Consider the following 19,597-nt stretch of genomic DNA (forward strand, 5'->3'; position numbering starts at 1 on the left):
CAGGATAAAGACTCAGACCCACCGCGAACTCATCCTAACCGAACTGTGACGTCGTTCTTTCTCCTCTTGCTTAGCTTCACGGATTTCTTCCCTCCGTTAATGTTGAATATAACGCATAAATCAAAAATGATTCCATGATTCCAGACCCTTCGCATCCTATCCCATTTCACGTGACGCCTCTATCATTTCCTTCTTTTTGTGGATTTTTGTAATTATAATTTATAATTATTATTTTCAGTTTCACCTTCCGTCCTTTATGTATATAAATATCTGACTTTCTCTCTTGTTATCATCGAAAACCCAGTGGCTTCTACTTCCACACTCTTAGACTCTCAGAGAGCTTTCTCTATGGCAGCCATGGCTTCCACCGTAGTTCCCAAGCCTTCTCTCTTCGAGTCATCGTATCATGGCATCCCCTTAACCTCACACAGTAGCGTTCGCCTTCAACCTTTCAGGCTACCTGCCTCGCAGAATCTCTCGGTCTCTATGTCAGGCGCTTCACCTCCGCCCTACGATCTGAACTCTTTCAGGTTCGAACCGATCAAAGAGTCGATCGTGTCTCGAGAGATGACCCGCAGGTATATGATGGACATGATCAGCCATGCAGACACCGATGTCGTCATAGTGGGCGCTGGTTCTGCCGGGCTCTCCTGCGCCTACGAGCTCAGTAAAAATCCCTCCGTTCAGGTTGCCATCGTCGAACAATCCGTAAGCCCCGGTGGTGGCGCGTGGCTTGGCGGCCAGCTCTTCTCTGCCATGGTAACACTTATAAAGCCAGATGGCTTTTTTTTCTTTTTTTTTTTTGGCATTCGTGATAGGCTAATTACCACTTCGTCCCCCCTTAATCCCTTATTTAATCAAGTACTAGTAACAGTAACTGCTAATAAAATAGATTTTTTTTAACTTAACTATTTTTTTATCAATTTAACTTAACGATTTAAACACACATATACCCAAATATACATTCACAAACAAACTTAAGTACACATTTGAACTCATGACTATGACCTCCGTCACAAAGAAGGAGGATTTTATGCCACCAGATCCAAAGTTTTGACAATAAAATAGACATTTTGAAGTAACGCAGCGATGCCAGGGTTTTTTTGGGTGCCTTTTTGCCCTTTTTAACCCATATCTATAAAATAAAAAAAAAATACTGAATTGCATGAAATTAGAGAAAGAAAAAGGAACAAAAAACGAAACGAAAACTATGCCATTAATGCATGACTCTATTTTTGAAAAATGTGAGATCTTTACATTTTTAGACCTTTTTTTCAGATCTATCTAGGAAAAAAGTACAGAATAAATTTTTTATTTCAATTTAAAAAAAATAACTGACAGAAGCTCCCCACCCTTCCTCCAAAATTGGAAGTTACTCATTTTGAGTAATAAATTTTTTTGAAGATTAAACTGAGCCAAGTACAATGAATTTATTCTGGACAAAAATAGGTACAATGAACGTATTAAATTTCAGTGTTAAGTTAATTTTGGTAACAAACATGGGTAATAATTTTTTTTTTTTGGAAGATTAAACTGAGCCAAGCCGTGAATTTACTCTGGCCAAAAGTAGGGTATGGGTACAATGAACGTGTTAAATTTCAGAGATTAGATAATCTTGGTCGCATTTGACGAGATAAAACTGGGGAGAGAGACGTGGCCCCCACCGAGGAAGAATCTGGTTGACTGGTTCCCCCTTTCCGTCTATTATATTTTGTCTCTTGCGAAAATATTTACATTATGTTGTTTTGGCCTGTATCCAAAACTAGAATATTAAATTATCATGACTAGAGGACAATCCCGATCAAAACCAGAATTTCATTAAGCAGAAAAAGCATCTAATTAACGAAAACGGTGAGTGCAGGTGGTGCGAAAGCCAGCCCATCTGTTCCTGGACGAGCTTGGTGTTGAATACGACGAGCAGGACAACTATGTGGTAATCAAGCACGCTGCTCTGTTCACATCCACCATCATGAGCAAGCTGCTGGCTCGCCCCAACGTGAAGCTGTTCAACGCCGTGGCGGCGGAGGACTTGATAGTCAAGAACGGCAGAGTTGGCGGCGTTGTCACTAACTGGGCTCTGGTGTCCCTGAACCACGACACTCAGTCCTGCATGGACCCTAATGTCATGGAGGCTAAGGTGGTGGTCAGCTCTTGCGGTCACGACGGCCCTTTCGGAGCCACGGGGGTCAAGAGGCTCAAGAGCATCGGGTTGATCGATAGCGTTCCAGGAATGAAGGCTCTGGACATGAATGCCGCTGAAGACGCCATTGTTAGGCTCACCAGGGAGATTGTTCCTGGGATGATCGTTACTGGCATGGAAGTCGCTGAGATTGACGGCGCCCCAAGGATGGTATGTGTGTGCATTGACTGTGTGTATCTTCAGATTTAAATCTCCGCTTAATTTGAATTAGATTGTGATGTAGTAGAAAATGCAGTGGGTGATTGAATTAATGAATGCAGGGTCCGACATTTGGAGCGATGATGATATCAGGGCAGAAGGCAGCTCACCTTGCGTTGAAGTCACTGGGGCTTCCCAATGCTGTGGACTGCTATGTGGGAAATATCCACCCAGAGCTTATGCTCGCTGCTGTTGCAGATTCTGCTGAGATCGCAGATGCTTGAAACCTCATTCTGAATTCCCAGAACTAAAGAATATAATGCTAGTTTGATTAGTTGTTGGGGGGGGGGGTGGTAATGGTGGTGGTAGTGTGTTTATGCTTATATGCATGCTTAGAGTTCTGTTAATAAAATCATTGTGTTTGCTGAATTCCCTCGTCTAATTATTTGTGATCTTAGAACTCATTTTCGCTTTAGCTATAGCTACAATTAATTAAGATTATCCCCCTTCCACTGGACAGTGGTTAAAAAAGCATCCTGATCATGAACGAAGAACATTAAAAAACAATAATTTTTGTTCAACTTTAATATATAAAATTTACAAATTTTGCATAAAAATTGACAACTAATCTTACAAAAAGTTCCAAGTGATTGATTATTAATTTTCTGTACTAAAGTTGTTTAATCCTTCTAGGATAATTATAGAAAAAAGTCATTGATAAAAAAAAAATTTCCTCTTACTAGTAATTTTTTTTTTTTTTTTTGCAGCTTGTGTGCATGAATTTTGTAACTCCGCCTATGTTTATAGCCGGTCCCAAGCCCGGGTAAAGGAGGAGGGTTGTGTTAGGCCATCAACAGCCAATGTAAAAATTTGTTGAATCTATCATGAACATGGACAATAGACGTTATAATGTTAATGCTAGGTCGTTGCCCGTAAGTAACGCGCTGCATGGCTCGAGTACAGTGATAAGTGAGTTAGAGCCGCTGCATCGGCGCCCGGATGTAGTGTTAAATGAGCAAGGGCTACCGCGTCATTCTGGACGCACGCGGCTAAAGAAGTTAGTCCATAAGAGCAAAATTAGATTTGGTACTTGGAATGTTGGGACATTAAATTGTAAATCTGTAGAGGTTGCAGGGGTTATGATTCAAAGGAAAATCAATATCCTTTGCTTGCAAGAAACAAAATGGCGTGGAGAAGGAGCTAAGGATATTCAAGGTTTCAAACTTTGGTATACAGGAAAAGTAAGTGCACGCAATGGAGTAGGCATCATTATAGATAATGAGTGGAAGAAGAACGTTGTAGAAGTTAGCAGAACTGGAGACAGAATTATTTCTTTAAAAATGATAATTGGACGTGAGACTGTTAATATTGTTAGCGCTTATGCACCGCAAGTCGGGACAGAAGCCAGTCTTAAGGAATTATTTTGGGAGGATCTGGAGGGGTTGATTCGACACATACCACAGAGTGAAAAGATTTTTATTGGAGGAGACTTTAATGGGCATGTCGGGAGGGAAGCTGGTCAGTATGCGAGGGTGCATGGTGGTTTTGGTTTTGGAGAGCAAAAAATGAAGGGCAAACTCTTCTTGATTTCTCATTGGCGTATGATTTTAAGATTGTCCAACACTTGTTTCAAGAAGAGAGATGAGCATCTCATCACTTACAAAAGTGGAGCCTCAAGGTCGCAGATTGATTTTCTTTTGGTTAGGAACACAGATAGAAAACTTTGTAAAAATTGTAAGGTGATCCCTGGAGATGCTGTAACGACACAACATAGGGTCCTAGTCCTTGATGTGTGTATTATGAGTAAAATCCAAAAACGTCGACAAGTAGTAACACCAAAGATTAGGTGGTGGCAATTAAAAGGTGAGAAGCAAGATATTTTCAAGCGAAATCTTTTAGATAAAGGAATTTGGGATTCTCAGGGAAGTGCTAACATCATATGGGAGGATATGGCTAAAAAGATACGGGAGGTTGCAAAAGTAGTTTTGGGAGAATCAAAAGGTTCTGGTCCGAGAGATAAGGAGTCTTGGTGGTGGAATAATAGTGTACAGGACAAAATCAAGTATAAGAAGAACTGTTTTAAAGCCATACATTTGTGTAACAATGAGGAAAATTGGGAGAGGTACCGTATGGCTAAGAAGGAAACTAAGAGAGCTGTGGGTGAAGCTCGTTCCAAAGCTTTTGAAGAATTTTATAAGAACCTTGAGACGAAGGAAGGAGAGCAAAATATTTATAAGATTGCCAAGAGTAGGGAAAGAAAATCAAGAGATCTAGAACAGGTAAGGTGTATTAAGGATGAAGAGGGAAGAATTTTAGTTACAGATGATGAAATTAAAAATAGATGGGAGACTTATTTTTCTAAACTTTTCAATGATGGAGAGGATTCATCTAGTAACTTGGAGGATTTAGTAACTGGTGAAGGAGAACAAAATTTGTCATTCTATCGAAAAATACGTGATAAGGAGGTAAAGGAAGCTCTTAAGAAAATGGCAAATGGTAGAGCTAACGGACCTGATTGTATATCTATCGAAGCGTGGAAATGTTTAGGTGAAGAAGGGGTGAGATGGTTAATTGAGTTATTTAATGTGATTTTACGGTCCAAGAAAATGCCTGATGAGTGGAGGAGAAGTACATTAATTCCTATTTATAAAAATAAAGGAGATATTCAGAATTGTACTAACTATAGAGGGATTAAACTCATGAGCCACACAATGAAATTGTGGGAGAAAGTAATTGAGCACAGGTTGAGATTGGAGACAAGTATTTCTGAGAATCAATTTGGTTTTATGCCAGGTAGATCAACTACAGAGGCAATTTATCTACTAAGGGGATTAATGGAAAAGTATCGTTGTAAAGATAAAGATCTACACATGGTTTTTATTGATTTGGAAAAAGCTTATGACCGTATACCAAGAGAAGTGCTTTGGAAAGCGTTGGAAAAAAAGGGAGTACGGATTGCTTATATTAAAGCCATACAAGATATGTATGAGGGGGTAAAAACTAGTATAAGAACGCCTAGTGGTCAAACAAAGGATTTTCCTATAAAGATTGGACTACATCAGGGATCATCTCTGAGTCCTTATTTGTTCAACTTGATTTTAAATGTTTTGACGGAACATATTCAAGAGGAAATCCCGAAATGTATGCTCTTCGCGGATGATATAGTTCTTATAGCAGAGACAAGAGAAGAGGTTAATTGCAAACTTGAGTTATGGAGGAGGACATTGGAGTTGAAATGTTTTCGTCTGAGTAGAAGTAAGACGGAATATTTATATTGTAAATTTGGTAAAGGACTATTCGAAAATAATTTGGAAGTGAAATTGGGAGATCAAATTATACCTCAAGTGGAAAAGTTTAGATATTTGGGAGCCATTATTCAAAATGATGACGAAATCAGTGGAGATATTTCACATAGAATTCAAGCTGGGTGGTTTAATTGGAGAAAAGCTAAAGGAGTTATTTGCGACCGTAAGGTGCCTAATAAACTTAAAGGAAAGTTTTATCGTACTGCTATCAGACCGGCAATGTTATATAGTAGTGAATGCTGGGCTCTAACGGGACAGCAAGAGCATAAAGTTGGAATAGCAGAGATGAGAATGTTACGATGGATGTGCGGACATACACGTAAAGATAAAATTCGAAATGAGCACATACGTGAAAAAGTGAGGGTGGCACCTATTGAGGAAAAAATGGTAGAAAATCGGTTGAGATGGTTTGGGCATGTACAAAGAAGACCAAGGGAGACACCAGTGAGAAGAGTGGAACATATAACTTTGAGTCCGATTAAGAGAGGTAGAGGAAGGCCTAAGAGAACACTCTTGGAAGTTGTTGAACGTGATCTCTTAATTAATAATATTTCTAAAAGCTTAATAAATGATAGAGCACAATGGCGTCTTGCAATCCATGTAGCCGACCCCACCTAGTGGGATAAAGGCTTGTTGTTGTTGTTGTTGTTGTGTGCATGAATTTTGTATGTTGGAATTATTCTAAGTTCTTGCATTATTAACAATGGTCAGGATGATTTGAGATTTGATTCACTTTTATAAAATAATAACGAATAATGATAGTGCCATTCTTGGCATTGGGCCGGGGCTCCTTTTTTCATTTTGACGAACCAGGAAATTCCATTATTGGAAGAAAGGCCCCAAAGCCACAAAAGTTCAAAGTGCACCAAGATTAACGAAGAACAGAAGCTTCTCTTATCAATTCTCATATCAGAAACTAAAAGATCAGCAAGAGGAGTGGGAGTTGAAAGATCCATATGCCGCTCCCCATCACTCTTGAGTTGAAAAATCAGTAGCTATAGATTTCTCACAGGATTGACATTGCGGCTACTTGATTCATTCCAATTCATATTAACTTATACTAACAAATTGATAACTGTAAAATAGCTACCAATGAGAAAAGGGGGAAAAAGCTATTTTGTTCCCCTAATTTTATTTTAAAATTTTACACAAATCATTTTGTTTATTTAGCAAATATTTTAATTTAAATTATCAACTTTACTATTAGTCTAAATATTACTATGATTTTAATTAAACATATTTCTCTTTTATTACATAAAATTTAAGTCGTTTATAAATATTTCCACCCCTTTTAATTTCGTATTACATATTATTAATACATTGAAAGTGTCGAAATTTTGATTTGTTAGATACTCAAATTTTGGTTTGAATTAAAATAAGTAATGGAATAAACTCTAGCTTGTCTCAACAAAATTAAGTTGACAAATATAATATTGAGATGCTCATAAAAAATAAAATAAAATTTATCTGACATGCTTAATTAATTTGTATTATTAAATAAAATTATAAGACGAAAATATTTATCAATGACTTCCTCCAACCTCCATGCACTATTTTCTCCATTTTTTTTAACTATTCTTGTACATTTATTTGGTTTCATTTTTATTATTCTTTTAATATTTTTAATATATTTTAACAGAATTTAAAAGAAATATAATTTATCTAGCTAATTTGGAAAAAAAAAAAAAAAAAACCAGAAAGCAAGCATTGTCTCTTGAGAAGAGCATGGGAGGCAAATTAACGACGCGTTTGCGCTTTAAGATTTTCAGAGTTGTCTCGGTTCAATTAGGCTGCCTTAAAGTTGAAACCACTTTCAATTATTTTCTTCGTTTTGGTGATTTCAATTTTGACGATGGACGAGTTATTGTTAGCAATACTCTCCATGCTTCTAGCAGTTGGATTGATTCCACTGTATCTATGGAAATGCCATCAGGATTCTCGTTCACCTCCTGCACAGGATGAACCGCAACAGGTTACCCACCGAAGTTTCGCATCGAGTTTTCGATTCTTTATTTAGGGACTAAACTTCAATTGAAGCTAAACAATCTGGAAGAATTCTTAGATTTTTGTAATGTGTTGACTTGTCAGGCTCCTCAAATGAACACTGTGGTTCGCGCCACTGGTACTCGTCGGATGCGTCGAAGAGCAGCTGCTTCTGGGGCTAGCTCTTCATTACCTCCTGCAGCAGTGGCAGAAGGTCTGTCATATTGTTAATCGTTCTTATTCTCATCTTTCGTTTTTGTTCCCATTGATGTGTTAAACGGTGGAATTGTGAACTATTGTGAAACTGTCGATTTACAGTAACTTAAGACTGCATTTTGATGCATGCATTTTGGTCATTGGCGATGGGTTTATTTTTTATTATTATTATTTTTTTCAAGGGGGACTTTTTTTTTAATTACTTTTTAGTTCGTTAAAACTCAACACGTAAATAAGGAATCAATTGTGATGACCAGTGAAGTGATATCTACCGCAAAGACCACATAATCTTATGTTGCTGTTATTAGTTAAAATGTAGTGGTCACAAGTCACAAGTCACAAGTGTGATTGGGTGTTGAGTCATTGTAGGTAAACCGTAAACATAACCAAAAATGTTGGCAAAAAAAAAAAAAGGCTTATATCATTGAAATATCCCAAAATATATACAATTGTTGATCAGGTACAAATTCATGCATCTCTTGATAAATTATTGAATTATGAACTTGAATTCGCTTGATATATGTTGAAAACTGCTCAAATATGATCTGGGAAATAAAAAGTGCCTGCACTTTAATGTTGATATAAATGTCAATTCCAAATATATTTTTACATCTGGAGTCTGCAATGTGCTCAAGAGTTTGGTCAAGAATTGGATGAAGAAATGTGAATTTTGTTCTTCTACTTTGTGTATATCACAAATACTTTTCCATGGAATGTGAAAATAACGTCTGACTGATGTATTTGACTATATGATGATCTAATCACGTGATAATGTGCTCTGTTGGTCTGTACTCTATCCTCTTTCTTCTATGATGTTCGGTTTAATCAAAAGCTTCTGGCTTCTACACATAATAATGAGATGCAAAAGGATATGTATAGATAGAGCTGAGAATGGCATTCGTTAATATGTGAATTATACATGTGAATAGAATCTGTAGGTGAAAGTGATGATGAAGCTGCTGGTAATGGGTATTATGAGGCTAAAGTGTCAAACAAGAAGGAGAAGAAACGAGAAGAGAGGGAAGCACGGCGACAGGTATGTTTCCTTTTGATGATGCTTGGATTTTTGTTTTTGGGAAGAAAATAAATTATTTTAGGTTTTAAGATATTAGGATTAGGATGATTATTAACACCTGCTTTTTGTCATTTGGTTCACACCTTGTATGTTGAAATGGTGAAAGAAGAGGCCATAATTGACATTTTTTGGGATTGAAAAAAATGTTATATGTGATTGAGACTTTATTAGTACTTTAGTACTTTCATTTCACATATTAGTGTCTACTTACCCTGCAAATCAGATGTTTGTCATAGGTTTTAAACACGAGAGACTTTTCTAATCAGTCATGGGTAACATGCATCTTTTTACCAGAGGTTGGGTAGAGGAGGTTGTTGAAACAGTTAATCTATTTGTGGTTGTCCATTAATTCCTTAAGCTACTGGTTTTGATCGTCTGCTCTTATTTGTTAGTTTCTTCTCGGTTTTCAATATCCATTGAAGTTTAAGTAGTCATCCGTATTGTATTCCATTTTATTGGAAGGCTGAAGAAGCTGCAAGAGAATCAAGGCAGACAAAACAAGACCGTTATGCGGAGATGCGGAGGAGGAAGGATGAAGAGCATGAGGCCCAGGAGCGTTTGCTGGTTAGCTAATGGTCCTGCTCTTGATTTGATTTTTTTTTAATTTATTTTCTTATTTTTTTGTTAATGGCATGGTTCATACAGGAAGAGGAGGCCAAAGCTCAGAAGGCTAGAGAAGAGGAAGCTGCTGCATTAGAATTTGAGAAGTGGAAAGGCGAATTTTCAGTTGATGATGAAGGTACCCTTGAAGCTTTAGACGGTAATCAAGACTTGCTTGCAGACTTTGTAGAATATATAAAGGTATTTCTTAGTCCCTTCCTTTGAGATTATTTCTCCCCTTCCTCTTAGTAAATGTTTAAACTATTATCTTTTAGCTTGGCATCGAAGTTTAATAGTTAAGAAGCATGGATATCCGTTGTCACTTAAAGTATGACTGGCCATTCTAACATGGATTGAGTTCATGTGTAATCATTCAGAAGCAAAAATGTGTTCCCTTAGAAGATCTTGCTGCAGAATTCAAGTTACGGACTCAGGTACTCCTCTATATAAACGAGCCTTTCTATTCCCTCTTTGGCTCTTTCTTCCTCCTTTTGTCTTGCATTAGATGTTGCAATACGCTTTATGGGTGAGATGGTTCTACTTATAATCAAGTGGATGCGTCTTTTCTACTTTTGCATGTTATGATGTGTTTCAAGTAATTTTATTTGTTCTTTGTTCGACTCTATTTTCATGTTTAAATTTATGAATTAATTTTTCTAGCACTTAATATACGAGTATTCTGTTCTGATTTTTTACATGGTCTAAGTTTTTTGATGCAATCCTGAACCGATGCAGGAATGTATCAATCGCATTACCTCCTTGGAAACTATGGGTAAGTGTCTTGTACTCTTGTTTTCCGTACCTTTATCTTTCTGGATTTTTTGCCCCTCTTAGTTGGACTCATGCAAACCAATTCCCTATGTTGGATGGCTTAATTATTTGCAAGGGCAATTAAGGGATTTTATTTCCATATTATGTAGAATAGTCTTGATCAATCTGGAGCCCTTCTAGAAGTTTTGAAATGTTATGTTGTATCCTATCCTCACTTGCTATGAGCTGTCTCTCACTGACTGACTGCTTTTATTATGTTAGGAACTGATTCTGGTTATCACCTGCTACAGCTTATAACCAGCACTGATGCTGCCGCTCCTAATTTTTTTTTTCTATTATTTCAAAACTACATCATATCAACAATTCTTTATTCAGTGTTTCATCTGACGTAGTGTTCTACAAATCAATGATGTTACAGCAGTGTTTCACATTTTCACATCCCTACAAAAATTGAGATTCTTATTCACACCGGTTATTACCGGTCTTCTGCTTTCGTTGCCAGGATATATAATCATGGATTAATTTTGTAAACCAGGTCGGATTTCTGGTGTCATGGATGATAGAGGGAAATATATTTACATTTCAGAAGAAGAGATGAAAGCTGTTGCTGATTATATTAAGCGGGAAGGAAGGGTTAGCATTTCCCTCCTGGCTAGTAAGTCCAACCAGTTCATTGATTTAGAGTCAAAAGCCCAGTTCACTGAGGATTTCAGTAACGTGGAGGAGATTTCCGTCAACTAACACGTTTGGTCACCTGGGTAGCGGAAATCGTGGAAGGTAGGTCAGGAAAAGGGTGCTGATCATGGTAACTGTGATTGCAGCCAACAATGAGGTGGTGTCCAAAATTCAAGTTTACACTATACTTGCTAGTTGCTAATTTTGCTTGGGGTTTGATTCGGGAGTTTTTAGTATTTTGGGATGTAACACTACAGTTCTCCGCAAGTTATGCTGTATTACGACTTGATATGGGGAAACATAGTGTAAATTGTATGTATCTTTTTGTTGGTTGTCGTGCTTTTTTTTTTTTATTTACATTTTTCCTTGTTGGTTGTCGTGCTTTTTTTTTATTTACATTTTTCCTGAAATTTAGATAGTATCAATATGTTTATTTTAAATAACTTGTAATATTTCTATCCATTTTTGTTGTAGTTTAAAATTTAAGCATCGAAATTAATTTTAGCCCATAAAAGTCTCATTTGGAAGCCCCCTTATGTCAAGCCTATAAATAGGGCATCCTCAACATTTTTCTATGTGAATGCATGTTACTGGCATATTACAATTTACAAAGGATTCATAAACGGCAGCGCGGGAGGGGTATGGTCTTCTTTTCATGTTTGTTACTTTTGGCTCATTTTTATTTTGTACTTTATCCAATAGATTATTCTGTGAAGGAAACTGTTTCCGAGTGAATGAATTTATATCTTCTATAAAATATACAATTTACAAAAAGAAATACGATATTTATAAAATATAAACAATACACCTCGCGTCAGATTCTATAATCGATCGCCGATCTATTTTATACAAGCAAGAACAAAAATGGAAGGCAAATGAACAATTACTTCGAATCTTCGATAACAGGAATGGTTATTTCATCTATCATTTTTTCCCTTTTGCCATGTCAAATATGTTACAAAGTAAATACAGTGAAAAAAAGTCTGCAGAAAAAATCTCGTATACAGCTTTTTTATGTTCTTCTGAGTATACCAAAAAAAAAAAAAACAATACAATGAATTTCACGTACAACAGCTGTCGCGGCGAAGAAAATATGGCTGAAGCCATACTTCAATTCAGAAAACTGGAACCGAAATTTGATGAGCAGAACTATTATTGTCCCTCGTGGAAAAATAGGGTGCCGGACCGGAAAAAACGAATGGCTTAATCACCAACAAAAAATTGATGGGTTGCATACCATGCTATGACTTATTGGCGTTAGCCTGCAGGCATTACAACATTTTGTTCAGGGCATAAATAAAGGAAATGGAAAGGGGAAAGAAGAGACTAATTTTTTTATTAGATTTACATGCGGTTCCCTATATCTTTACTATTAGATTCTTCAATCAACAGAAGAAATGTATGATTTGATTGAGGACAATACATTTGTCCACAAAAATTATATATTTTAAGGAGGGCTACAACATTTCTCTTACACTAACGATACAACAAACTTCATGCAAGTTTGTCCATTTTTTTGAGTGTGAAGTCCAAGAGGATAATTCAGGAGTGTCTTTAGGGCGTATAGATCATCAGAATTTTGGTCTAAACAGGGACATTAGTTGGGCTTGTAAGAGATTAAAGTATTGGAGATTACGGTAGGTCCACAATACAGGAAATTTAGAAAATTGAGAGGATATACAATGTCAGAAGATGATGTTCAGAGCACGCTACCTTTTTCAAGTATTTTCTGTGAAGTTTCATTGCCCCAGTGCAAGCTTTTTTGGCATCTAATTTTCCGGTCATGTCATTCAATATCTAAGAATGCCAAAGAAGTTAAAAAGCGCAGAAAGGGGAAGCAAATTTCGCTAGATGAAAGAAATATACATGTCTCGACAGTTGACACCCAACTCATACAATGGAATCAACAATGCAACTCAGTCATGGGACTAACCTTGACAACATCATCCAGGCCACGTGCTTCCTGCATTAGTTTTGAGCTCTTATCTTTCAACACACTGGCAACAAGGAAAACAGATATGGGAAGAGGAGCATCAGCAGTCTTTGCAGAGTTTTTCATATTTTCTCTCTCAAACTTCCCACATTGACGTAATGACTTTGTTCTCCCTTCAGTAGATCTCTCAGATTTTTTAGAAACTGATTCAGGCTCTTCATAAATCAAGAACAAGTCAGGATCATATTCCAGAGCCCACATCATCTGTTCAAATATCAAGCATTTATTTATCAATCATCATGTAGTATGAGAATACCCAGAGTGATAACATTATAAATCGTGGAGATGACAGTAGTTCTTCAAGCATAACTTTGATATGCAGAAACAGCATCAATAAAAGGCTAAACATACCTCCCAAAGGTACAAAGAGTCACAAAAGGAGAATTCACGACGAAACAAAACCATAAGCATCCGAAAAGCAAATAGATAGTCACCTCCACCAAGAGCCTCTGCACTCCAAGATTAAAAAAGGCAAAAGATTGATACCTTCGGATTTCCAAAAGCATAACATTAATTTATAATTTGGCAAGGATATACAATAAATTTCCGACGAGTAATGTATCCAGCAACTCTGACATGACAATATAACTGTATTTGCGATAAAGTTGTGACTCTAATAGTTATGACTGTTGAACTAGATAAACAGTCAAGTCACTTATAATTGATTGAAATATTGAATATCTGGTCTTAGCCACTTTGTGATCCAGGACTAAAATTTGACCTTGATAATATTTGGTTCTATGCTCAAGGACGTTTTAAGGAGGTTACTCTTTGAGATCTCTTGCGGCTCTTTGCGATAGTCATCTCAAAACAAATTAAACAAAGCCACACGTTTACTTCGCAGAATATCTTCATTGTTTGAAAATAAAATAAAACATAAAAGAACAAGTGCAAGAAATTACCTATATGTTGATGAAGTTTTGGATCAATGACTTGAGTAACTGACGCCAAATTACTTAGTTGAGCCTCCACCCCAACGGAGTTATTGGTGCATCTGAAATTTCCTCGCTTTGAAAACCCAAGATAAGCAGCATATCGTGAGAAGTTGAGATAAAGTTGAAAACCCACAATACTGAATCCAAGCATTATAGCATTAAAGAAAAGTATTGACCGATTAAAGAATGTAAACTAGTGGAATTTTTAAAAAAGGAGGTGAATTTTTAAACAGCAAACAAACCAAGTGATATAACCGTATCTCCTTAAGAAATATGCATTCCAATTACATTACAAAATGATCAGGAAAAGGGTAAATATAAGAGTGAAAATATAACAATTAACTGCAAAAAGATCAATCATAAATAATACTTCACAACGGAAGTAGATAAGCTTCCTGTGCATTTCACGGAGTTCAGAAAATGAAACTAACAGTTTGTGAATAGTGAACTCATTTCAGATTTTATATTTTATATTGAATATTGATCTGTTGTACAGGATTTTTTGGAAATTTTTTCATATAAAAAAATTAAAAAAGAAATCAATCATAAAATAGCGAGTCTATTTACAATATAAGTTTACCAATCTGCGCATCAGACGCTCAAAGCACCAAAATGCATCAGCTTCATCATTGAGAAGAATTACCATGGGGGAGCAAAGGTCACTCATTCCTGCTCAAAATGCCATGTTCAGAGAGGATATTATTGCCAAGTGTTGATATTCACTGGTGAAATCTAACAGCTAAGAAAAATTGGAATATTAAAATAGTATGAATATATGTGTTGCCAAGGACCACGTCAACACGAAAGCTTGAGATATCACGTAAAGTATGTCAAATAGTTTCATAACAATCTCTAAAACTCCACCAGACAAAGCACAGGACCATCAAAGTCCTAACAATCTGATCACAGAGATTCTGATACCACACCAAAGTCTAATTCATCTCAAAAGCTTAAGCTAGTAAGTGAAAGCCAATAAATAGTTTTATAATAATCTTTTTCTTGTGCAAAAGTGGTAAATCATGCCAGATGGATCGTACAAGTGAGCACCTACCTTGACAATAACCCACATCCATGTCTATCCATGCATAAACAGCAAGAATATCCCACAATTTTGACAAGTTCTCTTGCTTCTCATAAAAAACCAGAGTTCTATCAGTGCGAACCACATCAAGACCTGAAATATTGTTTGTGTGAGAAGGAAGGTTATGCATCAGGTCAATCATATTTTGGCGACAGAATTTAAATTTACTACATGACAAAGAGTTTCAAAAGAGAACACCGTCTGAGCATGATACTTGGATTAAAGAAGTCAGGATCAAAGCCAACTTAGTCATTCCATACAGCGCCAGTACAAAATCAGTTTTCATCAATGCATTCTAAACATAGTTCTGACAATCCCATGACACATGGTCATACTATAAAGAATGCAACACACAGAGCAGTTTACACTATAAAATTTAAACTGGGTAGCTCAGGGGATTCAGCATTCCAAGAAGTTTAATTCCCTATGTCAGTGAGCATTCATATGGAAAATAAATTTAGTTTCAGGAGATATACGAAGAAATGAGATAATGATTCTTCTTGACTGTTAGACTATATATGGCTAAAAACAAATAATCAAATAATTAACAAAAAGGAGTGTTATAATAGACAATGAAAGGAGAACAAAATACGCACAAACCTGTTTGATGAAGAGTTAACATCCACTGGATTACTCTCTTGTCCATCACCTTCTCTAACTTATTTGCACTGCCAGTACTTGAATCATTTATGCCATTTTGAACAGGGACAATCACTCCCTTGTCTGGATTTGTTTCTAACAACACCAACGGATCTTGAATTGGCTGGCCATCTTCTGTGATCACAGGTGCTGTAATAAATTTACCACTTCCAACAAGTGGAAACAACTTGCGGCAATCTTCCTTGCACTTAGCATATTGTATCCTGAAACATGGCTATTTGTTTTAAGGCATTACATGCATATGATGACATATTATAGATACCCTATTACATTCTTAGTTTAAAGGAAGAACTTAGTCATAGGAAAGTGAAATCCTGTCTAACTTTAAAATGTTATAGGATGCAAAGGGAAAGTGGCGGTAATGGGGGAAGGCAGAAGAAGGATGTATGATCATGAAGGATAAGGACATCAAAATTATTTGAGCCCCTAAAAGTGACATGGGATCTCAGTGTTGCCATTGAATGCTACTTATCAAGTAAAAAATGGGAAAACACATTACCTTCGTCGCTGTCTTATCTGCTCTCTTTCATCAAATGTACTTTTTGGATCATAGCAGCCAAGTAAAAATTCCCAGACTTCTCCCCTGATTGATGGATGGATTCCCTGCGTTGTAAAAATTAAATAAATGGGCAGACACCAAATTTCTATTAATCTGTTTATGACAATAGAAAAATGTTTAAAACAAATGAAAATAATAATAAATATTAAAAAATTAACCTGAATCATTACATATTCTGCCGCACGGTAATTTCCCAATTTTGGTTTTGCTAGCAAATTTTTTGCTATCTTAACTGAAGCAAGCAATGCATTTTACATCTACACTTAAACCAGATTCAAGAATCTTATATGAAGGCTTATTTTAAAAAAATGAGTTGTCCGAAAAAATATTTTGATTTCCACCATCATAGATTCCAAAGCACGTATGCACACCCCCACCTCTCCACAGTCACACAATCGTCAGCAGACAAATACCAAACATCTTATAATTACAAGACAGAGAAATAACCTTGGGTTTTTCTGAGTCCAACATTCTAGAAATAGCTAATGCATCTGATAACTATGTAACACAGCTGGAAACATGACACAGACTGAATATTTATAGAAGTAGCATTTAAACTGTAAAATTGCAATTACCCCTTGGTAGATTCGACTCAGAGTCTTGCCTATATCCAGATGCCCTTCAGCATCAAATGCAGAATGCCATTTCCTTGAACTTAGAGTTCTACCTGCCTGAATCATTAAAAATAGGGCAAAGAAGTTTAAATTTGAAGAATATGACACATATATTATAAGATTATAAATGTGAAAGTTTTTGGCTGAAGGCATATGATTTACATTAAGGTGTGGGCTCATGTAAAGAAAAACATGTCATTTAGTCTTTTCAAATGATGAAAAATAAGAAAATTTAACCACTGGATGATCGTGATGATCCACTATAAATCACCTTATGCAATTTATCCTTAAACGGATTTACTTCTTTCAAAGGTTTCAAACTCATCCAACAAAGCAGCAACCAACTGATAATTCATTCATTTGGATATGTTGAATTACTCAACTCAGTAATAAAACACCGAGCTCCACAAGCTCAATGGCTTACAGAGATGATAAATTAGCAATTAACAATCAATAAAATTAAAGAAAACCCAACATCATTAATTGACATGACCAATGCATTCGAATTAACCAATACATAAAAACATTTTTCATCCGAGATCAACATCGGTTGCGGTTGTACTTCACAAAATCCATAACACACAAAAAGATTCACCAAGCTAGGATACTCAATATCAAAAAGGGAAGGGAAAGAAACAGACCTTGATCTTAAATCGAGTTTTCGGGACATCGTCGGCACACTCGGGGCGGATTTGGTAGAAAGAATCAGCAGGAGTGCCACTATTTTTCCACATCCCAAATCACCAAAATAGCTCTAAACAGAACACCACGACTGTAAATCGATGCTTTTCAAATCTAAATGTCCTCACCAGCACTCTCGAGCTGGATCCCTTGGAAAAGATCAGATGAACTCCTGAGAGTTTTTTCTTCTTCCCCTCCTTTTCCTATACAACTCTGAACTCTCTTAGGAGAGCAATTCAAAAGAATCCAATGCCAGACCAAGCTCTAAAACTAGAAAAAAAGAAAAAAGTAAAGAGACTGTTAATTTTTCCTCCTCTGTACTATTTTCTATTTAGATTCCATGGTGTTTTGGGGTTGGTAGTGTGGGGGTCATGATGTTTAAAGGAAGAGGGCGAGTAAGTAATACCTTGTCAATGGAGAGAGAGACATCGCCGACCTTACGACCCCTTCAATGGCAGTTTAATGCGTTAATTTACACAAGTTCCTTCTCTCCTTCGTTCTTTGTCTCTTCTCCATCCCATGAATTTCTATCTTTGTGAATTTTCCTAACTTCCAATACCAATCAAAGCCTTTATTTATTAATTAATCTCTCAGATTTCACGCCTTCTTTACGTCTAGTTTTACAGGTATTTGATTGACATATCCCCACCCGGAGGTTTGGATGGTCACAGATCGGAAGGCAGCAACCCAGCTGGGACCTCATGTGGACCCGCGAGACTTGGTTTGCTTGTTCACGACCAGCTTTCCTGAAGACTCAGCCCAATCGGATTAAGGAAACAGTCAAACCTCCCACACTTATTAAAGTCGATCTACATTTTGTGGTATTTGATCAAATATTGTGGTTCTAACGTGTTGCTCTCTTATTCTATTTATAAATTATTTTTAATATTTTTATTATAATAAAAAAATTTAAATTATTAACATTATTTAAAAATTTAATAAATTGTTAGCTATTAAATATACCTACTTTAAAATAAAAAATTCTAGCATTTAAAATTTTTTTTAACATTTAATATGAGCAAAGTAATAAAGATGAATATGATAATCATTGAATTAAAATGCCTTATAAGTAAGACTAAAACCAACACACACTCTTTCTCCACCCTATAGGACCAAAGGAGTACAATGTTATGTTAATTAAGTTTTTAAAGTTTTCAAAACAAAAAATTCATTTAATTATGTCAGTTAATTTATTCATTGACACTTTGAATTAGTAATTCAAATAAGTCTGTCTAAATATCCACACGCCAAATGCCACGCTTTGAATTATATATATAGTTTTTTATTTGTTTTGAAGAGAGAAAAAATTCATTCCATTAATTCCATGCTTCGCTTTCCGCTGATTTAAGTTGATGGGTTTTGTTTTAGTGGGCTAGGGGTATTGACACGAGATATTGGATAGCTGAGACAAGATGGGCCGAGAAATGGAACTCTCGCTGTCGTTAATGGTTATCATACGACCATGATTTGTTATCAAGTTTCCTGGCCCTGACAGAAGACCCTTTTTTTTTCGTTTTTTTTTTAACATCACCTTGATTTGAATTTGACCCTCGATTTTTATCTTCATTTTTTGTTTTATATGGAGATAAAAATCGGGGGTCTTTTTCTTTTTGAAAATTTTATTCATGAATTTATTGATAGAAGAAATGAATCGTACTTGAAATGTCTTTTAATCCTGACAGAACATATATCACGTTATATTTCTATTATTCTAATATAGCTTAGAAATTATTTTTTCCTGCTGCAGCAGATTAAAAAAAACTGTTATTTATATTTTTTTTATTTCTTTTAAACTGTAATTCAACTAAATCTCATAAGTTATTGGAGTGATTTACTCAAGTAGTAAAGGAGAAGGGGACCGAAATCAATTCGATGTATTGATAAAGTTGTTTAAAGTCGGTAGTGAATATGGAAAGTGAGAACCATCACGATGAGCCAAGTATCTCAATGCTCACTGGTAAGACCATATTATTGTCATGCATATGTAAAGTCAGGATTTTACCTTTTCTTTGAAAGAAATCTGGAAAAGTTTACTTCATATAAAGTAGATGACACTGAATGCCGATCGAAGGCGAAACAAGCACTGGAAGTAAAAAGATTTTTGCTTTTTT

At 36.0% G+C, this 19,597-nt stretch overlaps 3 protein-coding genes across 5 annotated transcripts; 2 read left to right on the forward strand and 1 right to left on the reverse strand.

Annotated features, from left to right (window-relative positions):
- Positions 1-282: 282 nt before the first annotated feature.
- Positions 283-2,696, forward strand: LOC129315109 (thiamine thiazole synthase, chloroplastic). The gene is made up of 3 exons (XM_054958652.1): positions 283-759; positions 1,862-2,350; positions 2,461-2,696. Exons 1-3 carry the CDS (start codon positions 349-351, stop codon positions 2,620-2,622), a joined length of 1,062 nt encoding a protein of 353 aa, XP_054814627.1. The 5' UTR covers positions 283-348; the 3' UTR covers positions 2,623-2,696.
- A 4,661-nt stretch (positions 2,697-7,357) lies between these two features.
- On the forward strand, positions 7,358-11,300 carry LOC129315550 (DDRGK domain-containing protein 1-like). 2 transcript variants are annotated; one of them, XM_054959339.1, is made up of 8 exons: positions 7,358-7,615; positions 7,732-7,840; positions 8,781-8,878; positions 9,380-9,481; positions 9,563-9,718; positions 9,895-9,951; positions 10,253-10,289; positions 10,824-11,300. In XM_054959339.1, the coding sequence occupies exons 1-8, from the start codon at positions 7,496-7,498 to the stop codon at positions 11,027-11,029; spliced, it is 885 nt and encodes a 294-aa protein (XP_054815314.1). In that variant the 5' UTR covers positions 7,358-7,495; the 3' UTR covers positions 11,030-11,300. The 2 variants fall into 2 exon arrangements, with proteins under 2 accessions (XP_054815314.1, XP_054815313.1); XM_054959338.1 differs by having other exon boundaries at positions 7,359-7,615; positions 8,772-8,878.
- Positions 11,301-11,846: 546 nt separating this feature from the next.
- LOC129315548 (rab GTPase-activating protein 22-like) lies at positions 11,847-18,108 on the reverse strand. 2 transcript variants are annotated; one of them, XM_054959337.1, is made up of 12 exons: positions 17,893-18,108; positions 17,447-17,689; positions 16,767-16,862; positions 16,132-16,235; positions 15,573-15,835; positions 14,943-15,065; positions 14,472-14,560; positions 13,859-13,964; positions 13,308-13,405; positions 12,897-13,160; positions 12,677-12,760; positions 11,847-12,225 (listed from the first exon to the last, which is right to left on the reverse strand). In XM_054959337.1, exons 2-12 carry the CDS (start codon positions 17,537-17,539, stop codon positions 12,205-12,207), a joined length of 1,341 nt encoding a protein of 446 aa, XP_054815312.1. In that variant the 5' UTR covers positions 17,540-17,689; positions 17,893-18,108; the 3' UTR covers positions 11,847-12,204. The 2 variants fall into 2 exon arrangements, with proteins under 2 accessions (XP_054815312.1, XP_054815311.1); XM_054959336.1 differs by having other exon boundaries at positions 17,447-17,756.
- Positions 18,109-19,597: the final 1,489 nt, after the last annotated feature.

The sequence above is a fragment of the Prosopis cineraria genome, unplaced genomic scaffold (genome assembly GCF_029017545.1).
Source record: "Prosopis cineraria cultivar Desert tree isolate PC_DT_omini unplaced genomic scaffold, ASM2901754v1 PC7, whole genome shotgun sequence".
NCBI classification, from domain to species: domain Eukaryota; kingdom Viridiplantae; phylum Streptophyta; class Magnoliopsida; order Fabales; family Fabaceae; genus Prosopis; species Prosopis cineraria.

Bases quoted from the DNA above. Each gene is read 5' to 3' on its own strand.
- LOC129315109 (XM_054958652.1), top strand. From the start codon at position 349: ATGGCAGCCATGGCTTCCACCGTAGTTCCCAAGCCTTCTCTCTTCGAG. The intron at 760-1,861 runs GTAACACTTATA...CGGTGAGTGCAG, and splicing joins GCCAGCTCTTCTCTGCCATG to GTGGTGCGAAAGCCAGCCCA. The intron at 2,351-2,460 runs GTATGTGTGTGC...TAATGAATGCAG, and splicing joins TTGACGGCGCCCCAAGGATG to GGTCCGACATTTGGAGCGAT.
- LOC129315550 (XM_054959338.1), top strand. From the start codon at position 7,496: ATGGACGAGTTATTGTTAGCAATACTCTCCATGCTTCTAGCAGTTGGA. The intron at 7,616-7,731 runs GTTACCCACCGA...TTGACTTGTCAG, and splicing joins CACAGGATGAACCGCAACAG to GCTCCTCAAATGAACACTGT. The intron at 8,879-9,379 runs GTATGTTTCCTT...TTTTATTGGAAG, and splicing joins AGAGGGAAGCACGGCGACAG to GCTGAAGAAGCTGCAAGAGA.
- LOC129315548 (XM_054959337.1), bottom strand. From the start codon at position 17,539: ATGTGGAAAAATAGTGGCACTCCTGCTGATTCTTTCTACCAAATCCGC. The intron at 16,863-17,446 runs GTCTGTTTCTTT...TTAATGATTCAG, and splicing joins AAACTCGATTTAAGATCAAG to GCAGGTAGAACTCTAAGTTC. The intron at 15,836-16,131 runs GTAATGTGTTTT...GCCATGTTTCAG, and splicing joins CAGATAAGACAGCGACGAAG to GATACAATATGCTAAGTGCA.